Raw genomic sequence first — 23,122 nt, 5'->3', positions numbered from 1 at the left:
ATTACCTTATATCAAGACGTCATTGGCCAATACAGCAGACAGAGAGTAGCCTGGGAGTTTGTACTATCATTGCATTCCAACTGACATACCGTATTTGTAGTAGTAGTAACAGCTTACGACTACTTATGTACCAAGATCAAAAACATATTTTGTTGGCTACTTTATATAACTTAGGACTGTGGTTATAGGATCATGATGGCATATTGGCCGGCAACGCATTTGCAAGCCTTCTGGCATTGTGAGTATCCATGGACTGCGTAATCAAGTGAGCCTCCAACCCATTCCCCCTGTTTTAACAAAAAATACAAACTGTAAATAGTATTTTATCTAGATAAAGCTAGATATCTGTATATCGTAAGCATAAGAAAATATACTTACACCGTAACTGAAGTTATTTTTACTTTTATTTCCAAATCCTTCGACTGTCAACAACACATATGTAATTTTATCAGCACTCGAAGCTATTAACAAGTTAAAGAATTTTGAAGTTATAATTGAAGGGTATTTCCCGTTCAATTCTATATCAATATTCATTATTTTATTCTTTATAAACTACGTTTCCTAATGCATAATTAAATCTCTTAAAACAATTTTGTCGTGTTAGCTCATTACAAAGGTTCTTCACAAGCGTACGAATAAAGCCATTAAAACCTATTAAAATGTTTACTTAGTAATAACATTACTTTTAACGCTCAACGACTCGACTTCGAGTGCTTTATGTTTTTATTACATCGTTTCATTGCTGCTACGTAAATACCGAGAAACATTCGCAGTAAATTATTATGGTGCTGATAAAATAGAGTTAGGATTCAAAGCCAAGACAACGCTATACGACTCTTGTATGTCAAAAAGATTGAATCCCTTATTTTGATCATTTCTATTTCATTGAAAAATAGGTGGTCACCTTTTTGTCTGACACGTCATTGATTTTTGGATGTGATACATGCCGGTTTCCTCAAGATTTTATTAACAGAACGAGTGAGTTTAGACCAATCCATTGGTGCACAGCAGGGGAACGGACCTACGACCTCAGGGATGACGCTCGCTGAAGCCACTAGGCCAACACTGCTTAGCCGTAGACATATGGGTGAAAGTTGTACCTAAGGATTTATTAAAAATTAACTGTGGTAAACATATATTTAATTGCAAATAATCTTTGGATTTCATACACAGGATTTCATTCATTTCTTTCAAAATATGTCCTAAATATTTATTAATATTTATAATTCGTTTGTTTTTAAAAGTCTTTCCGTGCTATTTGAAATAAATTCCAACTAAGGGTATTATAGCATTGTTGGCCTATGGCTACGACTATCATCCTCTAAGTCAGGCACAGGAGGCTGATCACCTTCTTGCCCATTAGATACAGAAATCTGAGGCCCGGACCTAAATAGGTTGTAGCGCCACTGGTACAAAAAATTTTGTACATAGACTTCAACAACTACTACGTAAAACAATGTTGACAATGTTGTTTTTGTTGTATCGTATTTTATTCAAACAAAATAAACTGCTTCAGTTGGAGAAGAATAAATCCAATTAACAACACGAAGGGGTTAATAAAATATTAAGCACACAAAGTTTATTATGCACGAACAAACATACTCTTTGCTACACGCGTACTGTTCAGACTGAATTTCCAAAGCTAATTAATAAAGATTATTACACACCCAGCGGCTATTTACAAGCTGTTTGGTATGTACATTGTAGACTTTTATGTGACATAAATATCACTGTCCATACTGTCAATAACATGATTAATTCTGTACCGCCGCCGAGAGATGGGAGGATGCTTAAATCATATAGATTGCGAAGTAACGCGAACTGGATGGAAGGTACTAGGGGAGGCCTATACTGAGTCAATTGGTATTTTAAGAATGCCAGACGAAAAACCTGTTTTTTATTTAATAATAACAGGTGTTTATTATAGAAAAAAAAACTTAAAAATACTTTCTAAATTATGTTTTGCTTGTGAACTGTCAGTGAATAAAGGCAAATATTATATCTTGTATAACTGGCCATCGACATATAATATCTGCAATGCGAATACTAAGAGAAGTAATGTAAAATAAAAATCAATTAAACATATAGGTAACATAATGTACATTTATAACTCGTCAGTAAAGAAATACATATTAATGCTTCTAATTTTACATTTACTGCCAGTTCTCAAATCAAGGGCGTAGAACGGAAGAGAAGAACTGGCAATAAACTGTCCGCACTCTTTTTAATCGCCATTTTTTTTATACAACGTTTGTAAGGAGCTACAACCATTACACCATGTTTCACATGACATATCAAGTAATTATTAATAATAACATACATTAAAAAAAAAAAGACTTGTCCTCTATCAGCAGGAGGCATGGTGAAATAGGAGCACCCACCCACATTCTCGTGGGAACAACACGCAAACACATATTCGAAATAACCAACATCACCGCATACACGAATTCAAGTACGATCAGTCACCACAAGCAGCACCCGTTCACGAGCATGACGCATGGCCAGCCATCGGCCGGAAGGTGGCAGGACTCCGTGTGTAAGGGCTGGTTAATTATGACACGAATAAAATGATGGCAAAATTTGTTTTTAGAGACCTCATATTTCAAGCTTCCTCATATTTTAGTTCAATCTTCGTCCATCAGTTATCACGGTAACATAAGCCAGGTCTTTCAGATTTTTTTTATATAACAGGGGGCAAACTGGCACGAGGCTCACCTGATGTTAAGTGATGCCGCCCGTGGACACTCTCAGTACCAAAGGGCTCGCGAGTGCTTTGCGGCCGTTTAAGAATTGCTACACTCTTTTCTTAAAGGGCAATTAATTTTCGAAGAATTGGTTCGGAAATACTTCAGAATTTCGTATTCTGCCTCCACGTCCAATGATGAAACTCAGCTGCAGGTATTAAACCGAACAACTCCTCCGTGGACCGTGGTAAATGCGGTAGAAGATGCAGAGTGACCACATCTCTACGCAATACCAAAGGAATCAATCCGCTTGAAGAGGGATTGGTCGTCGACGATTCGAACCGCTCTTCGTTGAATACGGTCAAGTGGAAGGAGCTGGTACTGGGGAGTTCCCGCCCAGAGATGAGAACAGTACCGTGTGGGGTTGAAATTGCGCTTTATAAGCGGTGGCCCGGAGTGAAGTACCGTCTTATCTGTCTTTAGTGGTTATATGTTGTAACTTTTATTATTATTATTATTATGTATATAAACAGCTTAATAAGCTGATGCGCGTGTATTTTGAGATTTGGAGAAACTATCCAATCTATTTTTAATGGAGTTCAGAGATGGTGCACTGATTACACTTTCCGGAAGCCTATTCCAGTCGGCCACTACTCGGCTTGGGAAAAAGTTCTTTAGGGAATTTGTGTTATGTTGAATGGTCTTAAGTTTTAAAGAACTACCCCTCAAATGTGTATTTTCACTTAAAATAAAGAGCTTCTCAATTCCTGGAACATTATATTGGCCAGTGAGGATTTCTTATAGGTTTCAATGAGAACTACTGATGATTACTTCCTAAATCAGTAAGGTCAAGTGCTTTCAGACGCTCTTACGACTTCGTTTTCGCCTGAGACTAATGCCGAAACCTTAAATGCAAAAATTAAGCTTAGTAAAAATATGAGCATGCAAGAAAATGCATTTAATCAAAAACAAAAAGTAAATGCTAATCAGGTATTCCTGCAAAACAAAACTGCATGTCAACATTGCCATAACATATTATCTTTATTTAAAAATGTCGTGTTCAACTTAATTATGAATATTTAAGAAGTCTGTAACAAGCATACTTAATTGTATGTTAGCTGTCTACATTCAGAAGTTCATTTATTCATTAATATAATGATTTTAATTGTCTTTTGGAGGTTTATGGGCGTCACCGTGGTTCAATTCAGTCGTGTATTGTCCGGTCATTAATAAACACTTTAGCCGAAAATTTGTTATTCATCGTATATTTATTATTCGTTTAGAATTATACAACTCTTCGAAACTTTTCCCTAATTTATAGAGATCGTGGTTAAAAAGGTCCGTTAATTTGTGAATTAACAAACTTGTTTTATATTTTTGTATTCTCGTCATCCTAAGACGGTATTTTTAAGAGAACCTCGTCCTTGCCTGTGAGCCCTGTTTATTACAAACTATTAATACACTATTAATATACTAGATATATAAAATATATTATTAGATCGAATTTTATTACTAACATTTCCTTGCTTAAACATTCTCAACAATTATAAATAAAAGCAACCGGTGGTCTTATTGCTAACTAACAATAACCGTAGAAAGGAGAAACAAAATACAAGTAAGAATACGGAAAAAAGAAATAACAATATCTTATATAAAAATCCTGGCATTTATTCAAGAACGGTCTTAAAGAATGTAATTTTACATATATTCTCGAAAATTCTGTCGTTTGAGTTTCAGTTTCATCGGGGCTCGTTAAAGGGAGTCACTCTGATTACCTTTCAGGTACTTTTAGGATTTCATCTCAAAAAGGTAAAAAGCTTTTTACCATGCGTGCCCGATTACAATGTAACATTTGAAGTTGGAGTCTTATTTTATATTCTGTTTTTAAGATTTCTTATATCTATTCGTCTGTACTTTTTGAATATTGAATATTGTTTGGCTATGGTTCATATATAACCTTCTTTATAACACGCTTATTTTAAAAATAATAATGACCCTTGAGTGGTTGCAACAGCATAAAAGCATCTCATCAAATAAAAATAAAGTTCACGATTAGAAAGAGGGGTGGAGAGTTTCTTGCCATCTCATCCGTTCTGTGCATGTTGTAGTAAATATTTCGATTTGTATTGAGAATTTAATTTTACGTAAGATTTACTGAATATCAAACGAAAAGTCGTATGGAAACAGTTGGAGGCTGTGAACAGGGCCCCATAATGTTAATTGGTCCAACATGACATGACACATCATGTATACCGTTTCGGACAATAGATGCCGATGACCTATCAGAATTGACAGTGCTATCACTTCTTCTTTTAGTTAACATTACAATTCACTATAATTTAGAGTACCCTTTAAATTATGGTTAAAAAAAATATTGGTTGTTTGTAAAGTAGGTTTACGATCGAGATGTTTACGTGATAACGTCTTATTGGTGATATAAGTTTTTGGGAAGTAAGGAATTAATGAAGATAACAAATCTCCATTCGTTTGTATGCCGCTAGAGTGAGAGAGACGGAAGATCGGTCCACTCACTCGAACGCTATGCCAGCCTCCGCTCGTGAGGATTCCGCGTGACAAGTTTCACGGAATGACTGGCAGCGCTCGAGATGAGACGGGAGATCGGTCCGTCTCTCTCTCGTTATACCTGCGATCGCGCTCCTGAGGTTTTGGTGTGACACAAGTTTCTGAACATGTCACCCGACTAAAACGATTTTAAAGACGTTATCACGTCAAAAAAAATATACCTTTCATTATATTAACTAAATAAGCATATTATATCGGTACCGACGTAAAGTACCACAGTCTCCTTAAGAGCGGGCTATAACCAAAATCACTTATCGTAGATTTGATTTGATCTAAGTATGTGATGTTTGAATAAAAAACAATAAGTATTGATCCTTCACTATAATTTCCATGGTTGACTCTTATTAAAAACACGATATATAAAAACGTTTGTCTAATTTCATTTTTATTTAATTATGGCGAGTATTATGGAGTCAAAAGTTAATTACAGCACATTACTTCGGCCGAGAGCTGTTACTAGCGTGTACCTAATGTATGAAATATTAAAATAAAAAAAAAACATGAAATATTGTATGTTTTACGAGTAATTTAAATAAAAGCCTGTCCTGGAATGCTTGGCTGTGGCTTCCTAACAACCAGAAATCCACGGAGAAGTGAGGTCGCTCTTTGAAGTCGCTACGAGGTGTCCACGAAACTTCTGAGCTAGAAAGGAGCTGGGCTGTAGTCATTCCTTACTTAAAACATAGTTTTCACATTGATTTTAATAAAATTAAAGACAAATCTGATTATTAGTCAAATAAATTCTAAATTTCTTATAACATTAATTAAATTATAAATATATTACATTTCTTAACCTAGTTTTCTTGTTTAAATTACTTCCCTACGCTTACATCACTTTAAAAGGTTTAATATATAAAGATATCATTCAAAATCACTTACATTACTGTTTTTATGTAGCGATAAAACTTCCCAACCTCGATTAAGTCGTAAAAAATTCTATTGCACCCGCGGGCCTGAATTGTATCGCTGAGTTTAACAATAAATAAGTTTGAAACTAATAAAATGAATCATTTCTCTCAACACCGGTCGTATTGGGAACAATGTTTTTGGCTTTTTCGTAAATTGCTGCCTAATTTATTTCACACACTTGTTTACGACAATTCATTATTTCACAGGCCCAGACAATAATTGATACAAGTAAGTAATAAACTTCGAATTTACTTAGCTATGACTTTTATACAATTGCTAAAGTATGAGGAGGAACTTAGATAGTTTGATGGGTGTTATGATTTTAGAGTCCTGATTTAAACGTACCCGGTTTCCCGAGCTTGCCAAATTTATTCTTAATCTTAAAAAAAATATTTCTTAATCTAATAGGCAAGTAGATGATCAGCCTTCTGTGCCTGACAAATGCCGTAGACTTTTTGAGTCTAAAGCAAACCGGATTGCTCACGATATTTTCTTTCGCCGTTCGAGCGAATGTTAATGCGCACATAGAAATAAATTCCATCGTTGCACAGCCGGGAATCGAACCTGAGGGGTGAGAGTCGCACGCTGAACCCACTAGCCCAACACTGCTCATAGAGCTCGCCAAAACCAGAATTCAAATAAAATAAAAATATATATAATAATAATAATAATATTTTATTCAGGATTGTATTCTATTCTAATGAGGCATTTATGATAACTATGTTTAGCTATATCTCACGTGAAAGGGGTAGACTATAGGCACGTGACATATGGGAAATAAAGGAAGCAGCGAGTAGGAAAACTGTATGTTTATGTACATTTACAAACAAGGGGTGTTACTCTGTAACTTCCAATAGTAATACCGACAGTAATCCCAATAATGATTTAGAAAACATTGACCTTGTATGCACTGTAGGCCAGTCAGTCAAGACAATTAATTCATTATAATTCCAAAAGTTTTCAAATTTTGATGTAAGGTCGGGAGTGGTATTAAAACAAACTATAAAATTTTGCAACCTGCTCTGCGGTCCGGAACATTGTTAAAAATAAGTTTTGGTCGTGAAAAAAATTCCAAAAGTTCTGCAAACTTGGGGAAGTTTTCGATATAATATTTCATATCACGTATAAAATTTGCAACCAACCTAAGTGTACGGAACATTTTTTGTTATTAAAAATTAATGTTTTTCTTTATTAAACTGAAGGAAAACGTTCCAAAAGTTCTGCAAATTTGACAGATATATCGAAAATAAAATAAATAACAAAAAATGTTCCGTACACTTAGGTTGGTTGCAAATTTTATACGTGATATGAAATATTATATCGAAAACTTCCCCAAGTTTGCAGAACTTTTGGAATTTTTTTCACGACCATACAGCAAAAATTAATTTAATTGCAATTTTAACAATGTTCCGGACCGCGGACAAGGTTGCAAAATGAGATTTATTGTCGTCCCAATGTACCATTCACTTGACCGAAGTTTGAAAACTTTTGGAATTATTATCAAATTTTCGATTTCGAATGTCTATAATGACTGGTCTACTGGTATGAACTATGCTTAAGAGTACGCGCGCTAAATATTCATGCAAGTCTCAGGTGATTTGATACGTTGTTACATTTGTTTCAAAGAGCTATTGACTTGGTTAAGCAGATTTTGAGTTGAAGGTCTCATCGTAATAATGATGAGAGTACTCCATAGTTCAAAGGAGCCAATCCTGAGGCAATTGAGACTGGGATTTTTACATTTTAATATTGAATTAAATATTTCTGTTGTCAAAAGAAAACACAATATGTCTTCATTGTCCTTGAATTGTCTTGGATTTGCAACATTTTTTTGTGAAACTATATTTATAAAACATTTTATTATAAATATCATTATACTTAAGTGATCGTAGAGACTGTAGTAAATATATTAATACACATAATATGTTTTTTGAAAACCTTTAGTCTCAGATACTAGGTACATTCAAATACATTTATCATTTTATGAATCTATCTAACACGGTTTATTCCTTGGTTTAAGATTTGTTCCAGACCCGGAACTTCTGTCTCCACTATATAATATTATGTAAACCTATGGAGATTGTATAACAACTATTTATCTATAAATTGGCACGCAATTCGAAATTTAAATAAATTTTATTCGAAATCCATGTTATTTTAATTTTAATCTCAGTCAGATTGCTTGTAAGTTGAGAAATTGTGGTACTTTTTGGCACCACGGATTAATTGAAAATTAGTACAATTTTCAAAAATGCGTGATTGAGGGAAATTCCGCTGCGGAAACAACACGTAACGCGTCGAAGTATTCTTACCACTACTGCATCGGCATAGAAACATTGCGATGAAAATTGGATCCTGTACGACCACTCGCCTGACTCGGTGGGCCCGGATAAACTCAAACTCAAAATATCTTTATTCAAGTGGGTAACCAAGTACACTTTTGAATCGTCAAGTTAAATTAATCATAAATTTACATTTAATACCTAATTAGATACCTAATGATATGACTATCTATGGTGGACCACTGCCAGACTTCTATATGTCTATTGCCAAGAATTTCAAACAATGATGGAGAATCTAGCAATTCAACAACCAAGACTGGTTAATCGCTCTTCATCCAATACAATGTGCTCACATTTCACGACAGCCCATTAGAAAGCTACAGGAGCTGGTAAGTCTGCATCACCCACCGTACTCACTGGACGTAACACCAACAAATGTCTACTTTTTTTCAAAATTATGACAGTTTTTGAGAAAAACAACCGAGAAGCAATACAAAACGCTTTCGCTGACCTCATCATCCCGTCAGGCAGACTTCTACAGCAAAGGGATAAATAAACTGCAATCAAAATTACAAAATTGTGTATATAATTTGGGTTATCTTTGATTTGTTGAAATAAAATGATATCAAAATTTATATATATTCTAAAATTTTCATACAAATCTCCAATTTCATTGGTATAACACGTATAACAGTATTAAAATTATTCAAGACAAATTTATAAAGCTCTGCTAATACTCTACGTAACATACTTGAAATAGATGATAGTAGTGAAAATTTTGAACTGTGGAATCGACTCCCGGTGGGGGTCTTCCCTCAGAGATACGACCTCCAAAATGTTTAAAAAGCGAGTCTACTCCTCCTCAAAGGCCGGCAACGCACCCACTAAAAATGGGCTGGGAAGACTGCCCTTTTTGGTCGTCCCGCAAGCTCGTTTGCCCCCCTATTATATAAAAAAAAGTGAATAAAATAAATTACTCCATTTGATGTAACTCCGAATAAAAAATAAAATCACTGACCTAACTCATCGTCAAATATAAAACAAAGCTCAAAACCCACAAAGGTATCGGAAAGAATTTTTAATTTATTACATTTCGATTCATTGGCCATGATGGATGCGATTTCTATTTCAATGGATTTGGGTGCACAGAACAATGTAGGATAATATCGGTCCAAATGTTGGGTCTGGTTTTGAAGTAATTCTAATGTATAGGGGATAACTTAATTGGTAATACATTGTTTTATTAAATATTTTACGAATGTCTTTAATAGGAAAGCAAGAAATCGTTTAATTAGTTTTCGCTAGGGCTTATAATTAACTACATATATATGTTTTTGGTAATTTATTTTGTTAAAGTAAGGGAATTCATTTACCTACTCACTAAACGTTATAAATAAATTTAAATACATATTCACAAAAATCTATTAAAAGACCAAACGGACACCTACATGAAGATCTACCGAATGTTAATATTCATAAAAATCGTAGGTAGAAAGGTTAAAACGACTAAAAATTTAGATGTCTTCACTTTAGTTTAAATTTGTTTTAGCCTTTTGGGAAAAGAAGGCAATGTTGACATTCCACCCTTATCACCCCACAACTGAGCCTTTTTTAAGACATTTTTTCCCGCGCTATGTGGAACCAGCTGTTGAGGTATTTTCAGAACCAATACGACTTGGACCAATTCTTAAAAGGCATTCCCAACGCACTCGCGAACGCTCTGGCATTGAGAGTGTACATACATGGCCGGATACTCTTAACATCAGATAAGCCTACCGCCTGTTCTATAAAATACTATAGTGTAATAAAATATTGAGAATATGTAAATGGAATTGTTATATAAGAAACGTGTGCATATAGTACGTATAGTATTGTTTTTATACTTTTATGTAAACAAACTTGTTACAAATTTTCATATTCTAAAATTAACATATATTACGGAAGACTTGATAAGTTATTTCTTACTTTCTCACTAAAATGTATAAGCAAATTACCTAAATAGACGTCTTACACGAGTAAACTATCGCAAACAGTTGGATGTTTTCGCTTACAGCTGTACTCAGAGACGTTAATTTAATCTCTAATTGTCTAATTATCATTATAATTCTAATTCTTAGCTTCCAATGAAAGCCGTAGGTAATTTTAACTAACTAAGGAACGACTTTGAGTATGGCATTACATTTTATAGATTTTTGGCGTACACCGGTGATCCAGATGTTTTTTAATAGATGTTGATAAATCTGTCCAAGTTAGATTGGATTATGAGCTATCTAGAACAAACAAGAGTTTAATATGGATTATTCTCAAATGTTTGGCGAATATCCAGTTGGCTATATCAGTTCAGACTGGAAAACATCAGAATGAGAACTGGAACAGAACTGGTTGTATGTGATTGTGAAAATGAATTTTTTATCTGTGGTTGTTTAACGATTCAATGAATATTTTCATGTAAAACAATAAAATCTTGGTTATTATCTTGGCTTTAAATGTACTGAATTGTACTTATTTGTGAAAAAAACAGATGCATGTGAAGAACATTACTAAGCCCTTTAGTCTAGTCGACAAGTTGAAAATGGAACAAAATAGAGATACTGCTCTTAAAATTATGTGCGATAGCTCATTGGATCCGGAATGACGTCTAGAAAAATGTGCTAAAAGCGTGTATTAGCACATAAAAAATTGCAAAAGTTATAGACAATTAAAGATGAAAAAAAAATGGCATTTAGTTTTTTGCCAATATTTAATAAACTATTAATATTTAAGAAATTTCAAATAAAGATTCTGAAAGAGGAGGAAATTTCCAATAAAAAACTCCTAACTCCCGGAACTGGAGATAGTCCATTATTTATAATTTTAATTTAACGCTGAAAATAGGTCTGCGGGTGACATTTTTAGGATTCACGCGTGGCGTCAAAAGCGACTACGGCACATTAATTAATTTATTTAAGGTATTGAATATTTTTTTTTAAATTTGAAAAAATTATGGTGTGTTCTGAACACTATAATTAATTTATTCCCGTTGAAAATTTTACTTAAAGCTAATTTTTCAACAAGTTAAATAATTGTTAACTAACGAAATTTTCTCGAACGACCGTCTTAATTGTAAGTGAAAAAAAATGTTTAAATAATGGTCGTAAAAATATTTCGCTTCGTAGAGCCTTTCTTACATACATACTTAACAATATCGTGCCATAAAAGTTAAAAAAATATTTATACTTTGTTTATAACAATTTTTTTACTTAAACAAAAACTTAAAAATCCATGTAATGTTGTTAAAAAAGTTTTTTTTTTCTAAATCTTCATATAATCGTTTTTTTATTAATACAAGATATTTATTGATTTGCAAAAAAAAAATCCCGCCATTTGTTGATAAATTTTTTTTAAACAAATTGATTAAATCAATATTTTAAAAAAAAATTTTAACACAACTTTATTACATTAAAAATTTTATGATTTTTAAAAAAAAAAAGTTTCCTTAATACAATTTTTAATTGTTTATAATCGTTTTTTTTTAATTTTCTATTGTTTAAATAATTAGTTAAGAAATTTTTTTTTTCTAAACATCATAATTGACAGTCCTCTATAAAGTAACAGAAATTTTTTTTTTTTATCAACAATTCTATTGTTTATTAACTTACCAAGTTGTTATAAACAAATATTCAACTTTTTTTTATTTTTTTCTAAAACTTCTAAAATTAACAAAAACAACCATATATAACAAAGTATAAATATTAATAGTTTATTAAATATTGGCAAAAAACTAAATGCCATTTTTTTTTCATCTTTAATTGTCTATAACTTTTGCAATTTTTTATGTGCTAATACACGCTTTTAGCACATTTTTCTAGACGTCATTCCGGATCCAATGAGCTATCGCACATAATTTTAAGAGCAGTATCTCTATTTTGTTCCATTTTCAACTTGTCGACTAGACTACTTGGGTTATCACGTAGTTTATTAGTTTGATTGGCAATTATATGTTTGGAGTAGAGATAACTAAAGATCATTCACATATTTATTATATAATCTATTAGTTAAGAATAAAGTAATTGGAATGTCTTGAAAATATTTAGTAGTAAAGTTTTTTGTGTTACATTCCGTTGTTTTTAATTTTATTTTTATTAATCCAAGTTTTAATGTTTATTCTTAATGCACAAACGCATTTATCCTTCATTCAAAATAGAGTTCGAAAAGTGAGTTACAGAATCGCAAGGCTGGACATCGACAGGATGAAATGAAACGCGAGATACGTAAACATCATCTTTTTATGTTTTACAAATTTCATTAAGGCCCCTTTACGATAAAAAAGATAATTATTCGGGGTACGACACTTAACTCATACCTAAGTATGGAGGGATATAATTTGACAACTGATGAAGGGTTTTCAACCTTCCATTACCTTGTCGATCTCACTCTATTATTACATATCACATCGGACATACCAAAATTATATGTAACTAGAAGAGATACATTTGAATTACATATATTACTCAGATTTTACGCTAACCACGACGACGGTAATAATGTCAAGTTTGTATTCGTCAAGATTAATTAAAGAAAAATGTATATAAATAATTGGTAAATTAAACACTTAAGATTGTTTATTGACTACTAATTAATAGTCAATTTGTCATCCATAATAAATTATTTTTAAGTGAGAAAAGTTGTTACTAAAGTAGTTTAAAAACTTAAATACACGAACACGTCAAATGTCAAAAAACCGCGTCATTTCTTTCTTTGATTTATGAAATATTCCTTGGCTCTTACATAAAAAAAGCGAGAAAAGTGTTCACAATATAAATGTTACGTACCTATATAAAAGAAATGTGTGCGTGTACTAGGTGTACACACGTAAGAAGAGAAACTTCTTTATGACCTTATTTTTCGAAAAATGATCTTTTATATGCAACTTTACAGAAATTGGTTAAATAAAGTTAAATTAGATAAAGTTTAACAAAAGGCTTTTATTATCATAGACATGAATACAAATACAATTATTTCATTTTAACTTATTACTGTACTACTATGTAGTACTAAGATTATTACAGAATTTCATTAATTGTAATAGAATTATTAGTATTACTATCATTGTTATCGTTATTATATATTTTTGTTACTAATGGCTTCGAATCTCTTCGGATGAACCTTGGTAGGGACAAGAAAAAGATGGCGCGTAACCGAAAAATGTGACAAATGTGTGTAAATTTTTTTCCAACGCCGATAAAGAAGTTTGACTTCAAAAAGCAACATGGTGCGTAACCTGCTACAAAATTTCTCCCATACGTCGATAAAGAAGTTTCACTTCAAAAGATGGCGCGTAACGGAAAAATGTGACGCGTAACGAAAAAATGTTACACTACATTTTTTTCCAACCCCGATAAAGAAGTTTCACTTCAAATATAATAATATAAAACCATTGTAAATATTTAATGACACCCTAATTATTTTGATTTATTTATATTCCCAATATGCACAGTGAAAAACATTTTGGGTTATTCTAGTATTTTTATTCTGTGTTACGAGTTAACGAGATTGCTAATTATCGTTTATCATCTGTAATCAAAGTGAATTGGAAAATGTTCAGTTATTATCACAGTAATGGAATATGTGATGGCTTGATGATCTATGTTATATTAATATTTGATTGTTTCTCACAATCATAAATTTTGAGCTAAACCGACAACCAGTTTACTAATATATTTGAAAACTGCCTTTTACTAATCAATTTGTATGGACAAATATAATTTGGAAATTATTATTTCCTGAAATTCTAGTATGTGTTATTAAATAGTCTAAACTATAGTATATTATGTCTCTCATCCAATCCAGTATATCTGTAAATAATCTAATATATAAAATTCTCGTGTCACAGTTTTCGTTGCCATACTCCTCCGAAACGGCTTGACCGATTTTGATGAATATTTTTGTGCTTATCCGGTATCTATGAGAATCGGCCAATATCTATTTTTCATCCCCCTAAATGTTAGGGGTAGTCCACCCCGAAATTTTGTTTTTTTATTTTTTAGACATTTTTTTTAATTTCTATTTTTTTATGATACAGTATTTAAAAATACATACAACCCCTAACTTTCACCCCTCAACGATCAACCCCTATTTTTTTATTATAATTGATATACATGGCAAAACGACGTTTGCCCGGTCAGCTAGTATTATTAATATATTCGTCACCATCAATCGGGACAGTACTTCCGTAGATGCAATTTTGGGCTTAGAACGCAGGTCGTTGGTTCGATTTCCGGCTGTGTAATAATGTACTTTCTTTCTGTCTATATGCACATCTAACACTCGCTCGTACAATAAATGAAAACATCGTGATTATGCCTTATATAAGATGGCGTGTGTCAGGCACAAAAACGAGTCTATTAAATAAATTTTTAATGACCACTTACAATTCGTTATCTTAATTAAAACTCGAATATATCGTAACAATGTTCTTTAAGTGTACAATTGTCAACAACTCTTTCTAAATTGCGACAAAGAAATTGAATTTAAATTGGCCTAGAGACATCTACAGAAGGCCTCTTGTTACATTTATTACGTTTTCAACTACCTACTTGTGTATTTATAGGAGCCGTGTTGGCCAAGTGGCTTCGGCGTGTGTATCTCATCCCTGAGGTCGTAGGTTCGCATTCGCTCGAACGGTAAATGAAAACATAGTGAAGAAACTGGCTTGCTTTGGACCCAAAAAGTCGACGGTGTCAGGCACAGAAGGCTGATCACCTACCTCCCTATTAGATTGACAAATGATCATGAAACTAATACAGAAGTTTCACTTATGTGCAAAAAACTCACCTTCGCGTATAAAATCATGGAAATCGTTTAGTGTTTCCGTTAGTATAACGACCAATCATAGTGATTGAACTTTGTACTTCTTGACATAGAGGCTTCACGGGTCAAGGTCATTGTATCGATTCGGTAAGGCTTGAAACCATTCTTAATGATCTTCATATTTTAAACAAAGACGCGAAGATAAGAAAATTTTTATGCGAAATTTCATAATCATTTGTTTTGCTTCATGGACATCATAATATACCTAGAAATAGATTGAAATTGGTCTATTACTACTAAGTTAATTTTAAACGGGCAATATTGCAGCCAAATTTATGGATGTTGATTGTTCATAAGCGAACTATCATCATCATCATCATTAATGGGAGTTTCATATGGGTTTTTGTTAGCTATTGTTTCTAGGTCCTTGACAAGTCCATCCCATCAAAGCAGCCTCGGTCTACCACGTTTCTTTTTGCCACCAGGTTGTGATTTTTGTAATTTTGTAAGTGTATCATTCAGAGTTAAAGGACTAGTTCATTAAACTAGATTGCTTGGAAATAAAACAAAAAGAGATTGGCACGTTGAGTTGAAAATTATTTATTTTTAAAATCTTAAGACAGACAATTATTTTACATATCCTTTACATAGTTATCATTGTATATACATAATTAAACATTATTGTACTTTTTCGGTATACTTTCTTATATAGAAGTATGGTGACATTAGGTGATAATAATATTACTCAGCTAAAACAATAAAATTTTCATCAAAATTAACACAATTTCTCGGTTTCACGCTTATTCATTATTAATATCTTCAACCAGATTATATTGAAAGCTAAATTACTTTATTGTCGTGTATTATGTACAAAATGATTCAAGGTGACATATTATGTTAACTGTACATTATAATATTTATATATTATTAAGAACAACAGGTATTCTATTAATTAAAACAAAATAGGTGTAAATAGCAAATCTACGACAGAAGTATACGTTTCATTATTAAACGACTTCATTATGAATACAGTATAAAAAAAATCATTAACCAATCTTAAAATATATTCTTAATATGAATTATTTTTTTTTCTAACATTGAACTTTAATAAATACTTCAGCAATATAAGTCACGAGTGTATTTATGTACAACTATTATTATTCTTATATCTTATATTTCCATATAACGATACTTATATACAGGTGCTAATGAGCTACAAATGGCCTTTTATCAAAGAAGTATTTTATTTAATTAAAAATATCAAAGTTATAAAACTTCAAAACACCTAGTCGAAATAAAACAACGAAAAATAATTTCATCAAAATTATTATTAAGATACAACTACACTCCATCCGTCCATAGCACGTATTAAAGAGTGTCAATAAGTTGTTAGACTTACAGTCGATACTTAGCGCTAAGCGTGTAATATGTCAAATCCAATAGGATTTTACCCTTGTCGTGATGACGTCAAGCTTTAACAAAAGACACAAAAATATATGAACTATAAATGAAAATTCCATAAATAAACACTGTACAATCAATACACTCCAAATGAGATATTTCCTCAGATCGCTCCGGTTTCGAAATAAACGTTGGGGAAAATAATAAACATATATATACCTACAGTTGTTTGAAAATTATAGCAATTAAATTATATACAATCGTTATCCAAACTCGTGGGAGATTTGCTGAATAATAATTCTCAGTGATAACACCGTAAGTAAAAGTTTTAAGTAGTGGATATTCTTTGTTGCATAGTTGTTGCCGTGTTGCATCGCCGCTGGTGTTTCGCCTGTAATCAACATATAAATTATGTTTAAACACTTGTGAAACTATCTAAATTTTTTGATGGATTCTTGGTTTATGGTTTATGCGAGTATATTGTTCCTATGATCATCCATTTTTTTTCAGATTATACAAATGTCAAACAGGCTTGGCAAAAAGTATGTAATTAATGTACCGTAGATAGATAGATAGAACGGGTGACCCCAGAGCTGGTGTTTTCGTCGCTCAACGAATAAGTATCGCAATACAGCGAGGAAATGCTGCCAGTGCTAAAGATACATTGTCACAGGGACCAAATTTTTTAAATTTTCTGTTTAATTATTTTTATTACTATGTACCGTTAGTCTTGGCGCGAACGTGAACCAAATTTTGCGTAGCCCCACTATGTTTGTGCACGTACGTTTGTTAAGGTGCGTACAGACTATATAACATAACATGTTATACAACATTGCTATACAACATGTTTCAGATAATGTGGATGTTTTAAAACATGTTATAATAACATGTTATTGATATGTATGCTACGAACCCAGCATCCACGTTTTTTTGTTTTTCTTTTGTTATTTAAAATGGTTATATAACATTGTTATATTGCATTGTTATTCTAATGTGTACAGTATTGTTTTATGTTATAATGTTGAATAACAAGGTACATAATGTGGACGTGTTATAAAACACAAGTTATATAATATGTTACATAGTCTGTACGCACCCTTAGGAAAAACTCAAAAAACTACTTTTTCGCAATCAATGATACCGAACTCATTTATCCCGGACAAAATGCACACATTTATTTTTTGAACGTCTTACATTATGCCAGGCATTCTTATGTATATTATGTACAGTATTATTGAATATATATAGACCTAAACAATATATTTTGTAGTACCATGTCATAATATATACTATAATTTAATGAACACAGTTCTAAGTCGTAAAATTCAACAGATTTTAATGTCACCAAGACCAATCACGATAAACTTAACAAAACATACTTATAATTAATGTAAAGAGGTATGATAATGTATGTTAATATTATATAGTCTTGTTTATTGTTAACAGTGTATTTCATGCTTAATAAAGTTTATACTATTTCAAAAGTATTTAAAATAAAAGTCGCTAAAATGATCGCTTTATAAACAGAATACTTAAAACTTGCAGTTATTTAACTACTTGTTAATGGGGATGTTGATGAAAATGAGACGCTTTCGTATAAATGCTTGACATGCTCCAGCTGTGGTAAAGCAAAACTGAAAGCCATTTATGTTTGGTTTATTTCTGAAAACTGCAACGCTTCCAGCGTTACAAATAGCGATTTCTTTTTCGGGGCAATTCGTATATATTGTTCTATGATTTCTATAACAGTTGACGTCTGTATGAAATTGGGTCAAATTTAAAATATTCCAATGTTGAAAATGCCTTTTTTAAATTAACTGTTGCCTGATTTATGCGAGGACAATACCTGTTAGGCCTTCGAAAGTCTTAAATATATAAGGACTAAGGAGACAGTAATTTAAATAATTAAAACTAAAAATAGGTGTATAAAATAATCAATTACGACATCGATAAAATAGATTAAATAATATAAAACAAGCACACATAAATTTAAATATTAAGAGTCATATATATTCTTAACTTTTATTTGGGAAGCTATTTATGTAAATTAAGTATGTACTCGTAAGTAGAACATTTTATGACCAACTTAAGTCCCTATGTATAATACTATTATTGGTAAATATTCCGTATCGCGGCACCAGCGATTTTGAGGCTGATTTTTTTTACAGTCGCGTTATGATCTGCAAACATCATAACTAGTATTGTTATGATGAGGCATGAAATAAAAAATTCAATTTATTTAAAGAAAATTAATTTACTAACCTAACCGAACCGAACAATATTAATATTGGTTTTTTGGACAGCTCCGGCACTGCGGGAAATGCAGCCGCTCCGCCCTTGCGTACCAAAGCACATTTATGCCTGTGCTTTGTTACAGCGGGTGAGGGCTGCTCTAACTCCGCGCCTCCGATTTTCTATATACACTCTAGGGGTAAGGCAGACAAGACCACGTCGATAGTGGGGTGCTCTGATTCGGTTTTGGGTACTTTTTTTTGGAAAAAAAGGTCATGCGCCATCTAGTTATGGTGCTGAGAACTGATGACGAAGTCATAAAAAAAAAATCAGCCTCAAAATCGCTGGTGCCGCGATACGGAATATTAACCCTATTATATGTGAACTATATGACATATACATACAAATCTTACTTACTTTGCACTACATGTACAGTTACAGACGCTGCGCGCGCGTTGGCTGGTACGCAAGTGTAATTTCCGGCGTGGCGAGGTTCAGCTTTACCAATCACAAGCTCACTGGTGTGCCTGCCATTGTGGACACTCACGCCATCTAGTTCAAAAAAGTTCATATTGTAACAGTTGATGCAAATAATGATCAGAATAAAAGTTCTGATTTAAAAAAATTCTGATAGTTAATTTATAAAACGTTTCTTATCAATAATAAAATATTGTTTTCAATTGTTATTAGTTTTAATTTTAAAGGCTAAAAGATTACTGAAAATAAAAACAAGTATATCTACAGTTTCTGTTTTATTTGTAAAGAAAATCGTAATGCCTGATGGATACATCAAAGTAAAAATAGCCCGCGAGCAATGTAAAGGCAAATAATATTATATTTATTTGCGGAAAGAGGTTTATTTAATAAGGCTTTAATAAATAAGGCTCATGTATGATGTTAGCTTATCATAAATATTCGATATATGCTTATAATATATAAACGTCGGTGGGAACCTTTTTAAGTTTAACTCGTGTATTGGCTGGAAAAGCGAATTTATTACATTTTTTTTATTTTTTATAAATACAATTCACACCAATTGACCTAGTCCCATGCTAAGCTGGTGAAGCTTGTGTTATGGGTACTAGGCAACGGATATACATACATATTATAGATAGATAGACATATAAATACATATTTAAACACCCAAGACCTAAGCACAACACCAAATGCTCATCACATCGATGTTTGTCTCAGCCGGGGATCGAACCCGGGACCCATGGATTCGCAGTCAGGGGTACTAACCACTAGACCAATGAGTCATCGTGATTACATGATTATTTTCTTAGATAATACCATTATTTTTTTGTAATGGGATCCAAAATCTATTATTAAACTAGCTGCCCCCGCAAAATTTTATATTTAACCATCCTTTATAGTAGCTACTGTATACCATCATTTGAAACATTTTGAAATGCTATCCCATAGATACCGTTCGCTGTTTCCGGAATAAAAATCTAAGTAGGTACTAAATAAAACAAAAGTGTTTTTTTAACTATTTTCGTGCCTAGCAACATATTTTGTGATTCATTTTCATTTATCATAAGTGAAGTATGAGTAGAAGACATATTTCCCAAACACTCGCGAAAGTTCGGACAAATTCAGAAAAGCATCAAATTTGTATATTTCGTCTTAAAATATATCAGCCTCTTGCTGCTAAGTGGTGCTTCGTAGACTTCAAGTACACTTAGTGTACACTAAACAAAAATTTCTTGAAATAATGTTGAACGAGACTTCACCTTTTACAAGAATAATCTAGAATATTCTCCAGCAAACCACCACGTGGACTTACCCGTGGAATTACACGGGGGACATAGATAATTAAGTCGTAGAATATTTATAGTAAGCTACTATTTGCTTCACAACCCAACGAATCCATCGTCTACCTAAAATAATTCGATAAATTACCCCCTTGATTATTGCCTATTAACTAATCCGTATTATAAATTGCCACTTAATTGTTCTGTTCAAACATTTCCGATTGATTTGAATTACTCGTTGAAGTAGTTACAAATTTGTAGCTTTGTATGGGTAATATAAATCATTGACGCAAAATTAGGTAAATCCTGGTCAGTGAGTAAATTGCAAACTGACCTAAATTGGGTGATAAGTTTGAATTTCGAATGATCGATTTAAAAAATTACAAAATTGAAATTTTATTAATATACAGTTCCCTTATAGGTTTTGATAATATATAAAATTATAATATTAATAATAGATAATTCCTATAAAACCTTGATTTCTATTGATGATTAGATTGTTGGGACAAATTTTGAATGAGTCGAATTGATTTGTTTTTAAATATAATAGGGGGCAAACGAGCCTATAAAAGGCAGTCATCGCAGCCCATTTTTAGTGAGTGCGTTGCCGGCCTTTACGGGAGGAGTACACTCTAACGTTGGAGGTTGTATCTCCCAGAAAAGACCCCCACCGGGAGTCGATTCCACAGTTCACTAGTTCGCAAAAGAAAGTGCCTTGTGAAACGGACTGTAGAAGACTTCCAGCCATCAAGGTGATGGTTATGACTAGGTATTATGATGTATTTTTTTCTCTTTCTATTTGATTGTGTTTTCGATATGAAATAAACGCTTGCGTATTTATGAATATGACGGCTAGAGTCGACGATTAGCGCTTAGTCTGACTCGCGTATCCAATCGAATTTTTTTTTGACATACGGGAGAAATACAGATGCATACATATGCGCATAGTCTCAAAACTAACTTTTAGAGCCATCATATTTACAAGAGCTACCAAATATATCTGAAAATGATCTTTGAGTTTATAAAAGAATGATTTGGAATTTGGACGCGATCTTAAACTTGGAGACTTACATCAATATTTTGTTATGTTTAAATTGGAAAGTAATACTAGAGTGAGACAGGCAAATCAGTTAATATCTATTTGAGGGTTTTGTAACTGACGATCAACCGACAAAACCGAATTGATTTGGACATTAAGTATCCAATAAATCTCCATAAAAATCCATTGTGATTAACGTTTTTTAGTGCAGTGCATAGTGGAACAGTTTGAATCCCTGTTTTGCGCCAATGGATTTTAGTATCCACACTTTAGCTCATAAGTTTCACTTATTGTAAATAAACGAAAATTACTAAAACTGATGTAATATGAAATATAAGGGTAATTACGGCTGAGTTCTAAACTTGTAACTAGAAACTGCTCTATTTTCTCTAGCTATTTTAGCCAAACAATTACTACAACATAACACTGGTAATTAATACAATCTAAGTTGTTCCTGCTATTATATTTCTGTTCAATTTCCTAAGCACATAACAACAATACATGAACCAACGAACACAAACACCGCTTTTCTCAGAAATAATATTGTGTTTGACTTGTGAAGTGTAGAGGGTGTACTAAACAATGAGAATCTATTATATATGATTTTTATTATGTATTAAATAATTATTTAAAATTTTTGCGTAACTCAATATTTTTCAAATTAAATATTCTTTGTCACTCTTGTGCCGTATTACTAATAAATAAACGGGACAAAACATTCCGTGCTATTTGATACTCATATTATCTAAGTTTATTTATATAATAATAATAATAATAGCCTTTTATTCCTAAACGTAGGGTTACAACTTAGATCCCTAAGTTAGGTGTGCCTTTTGGCATAGGCCTCCTCCAATTCCTTCCAGTGGATGCTTGCTACTCTCAACCAGTTTATTTATATTATAATATTTATATATTAGACTGTAAACTAATTTAAAACAAGCTCAGTGTTTTAGCACAGTTTAGTTTCGTCAAGTCGTGTTGCATGTTCCTTAAGCTTAAGTTTCCTAGAAAAGTGCCGGTGCCGTTAACTAACGGCCGTCATTTTACGGTTGTTAATAACGGCCGTCTTCACTTTTTAACATAATTAAAAAAAAACATCATTTTCGCTCGTCCAAGTCACGTTTTCACTCACGGTATTAATTCAATATGGGCACCGCTACACGGGAAAAACGTTGAACTAATGTTTATCACCGCTATGACGGCCGTCATGCAAATGACAGCACCACTATTTGACGTTACGGTGACACTCAACGTTCTCTAGAAAACCTACTCCGATGTTATTTATAGACAAGTATGGGTGACGTCACCCAACGTTACATTACGGCCGTTGGATAACGGCACCGTTTTTCTAGGAAACCTAAGCTTTATACTTAGCGTCACAAAGCGTTCATGATTAGCTTTTAGTTGTATTTATAATTATTATTAAATTCGAATAAACCCTTTACA

General features: G+C 32.5%; 1 protein-coding gene across 1 annotated transcript in view; it reads right to left on the bottom strand.

Moving 5' to 3' along the window:
• Positions 1 to 16,420: 16,420 nt before the first annotated feature.
• The window catches only part of LOC125053315, a 48,315-nt gene continuing 41,613 nt past the window's right edge, over positions 16,421 to 23,122 (bottom strand). The window contains exons 7-8 of the mRNA XM_047654635.1: positions 19,298 to 19,432; positions 16,421 to 17,039 (exon numbers count right to left, since the gene is read on the bottom strand). Of these exons, the coding sequence (XP_047510591.1) occupies positions 16,912 to 17,039; positions 19,298 to 19,432 (263 nt within the window). The 3' untranslated portion in view covers positions 16,421 to 16,911. The remainder of the gene's footprint in view (positions 17,040 to 19,297; positions 19,433 to 23,122) is intronic.

Source organism: Pieris napi, chromosome 10 (assembly GCF_905475465.1).
Source record: "Pieris napi chromosome 10, ilPieNapi1.2, whole genome shotgun sequence".
Lineage (NCBI taxonomy): Eukaryota > Metazoa > Arthropoda > Insecta > Lepidoptera > Pieridae > Pieris > Pieris napi.
The sequence above is the reverse complement of the archived record's forward strand: the minus strand, read 5'-3'. Positions and strand labels throughout refer to the sequence as shown.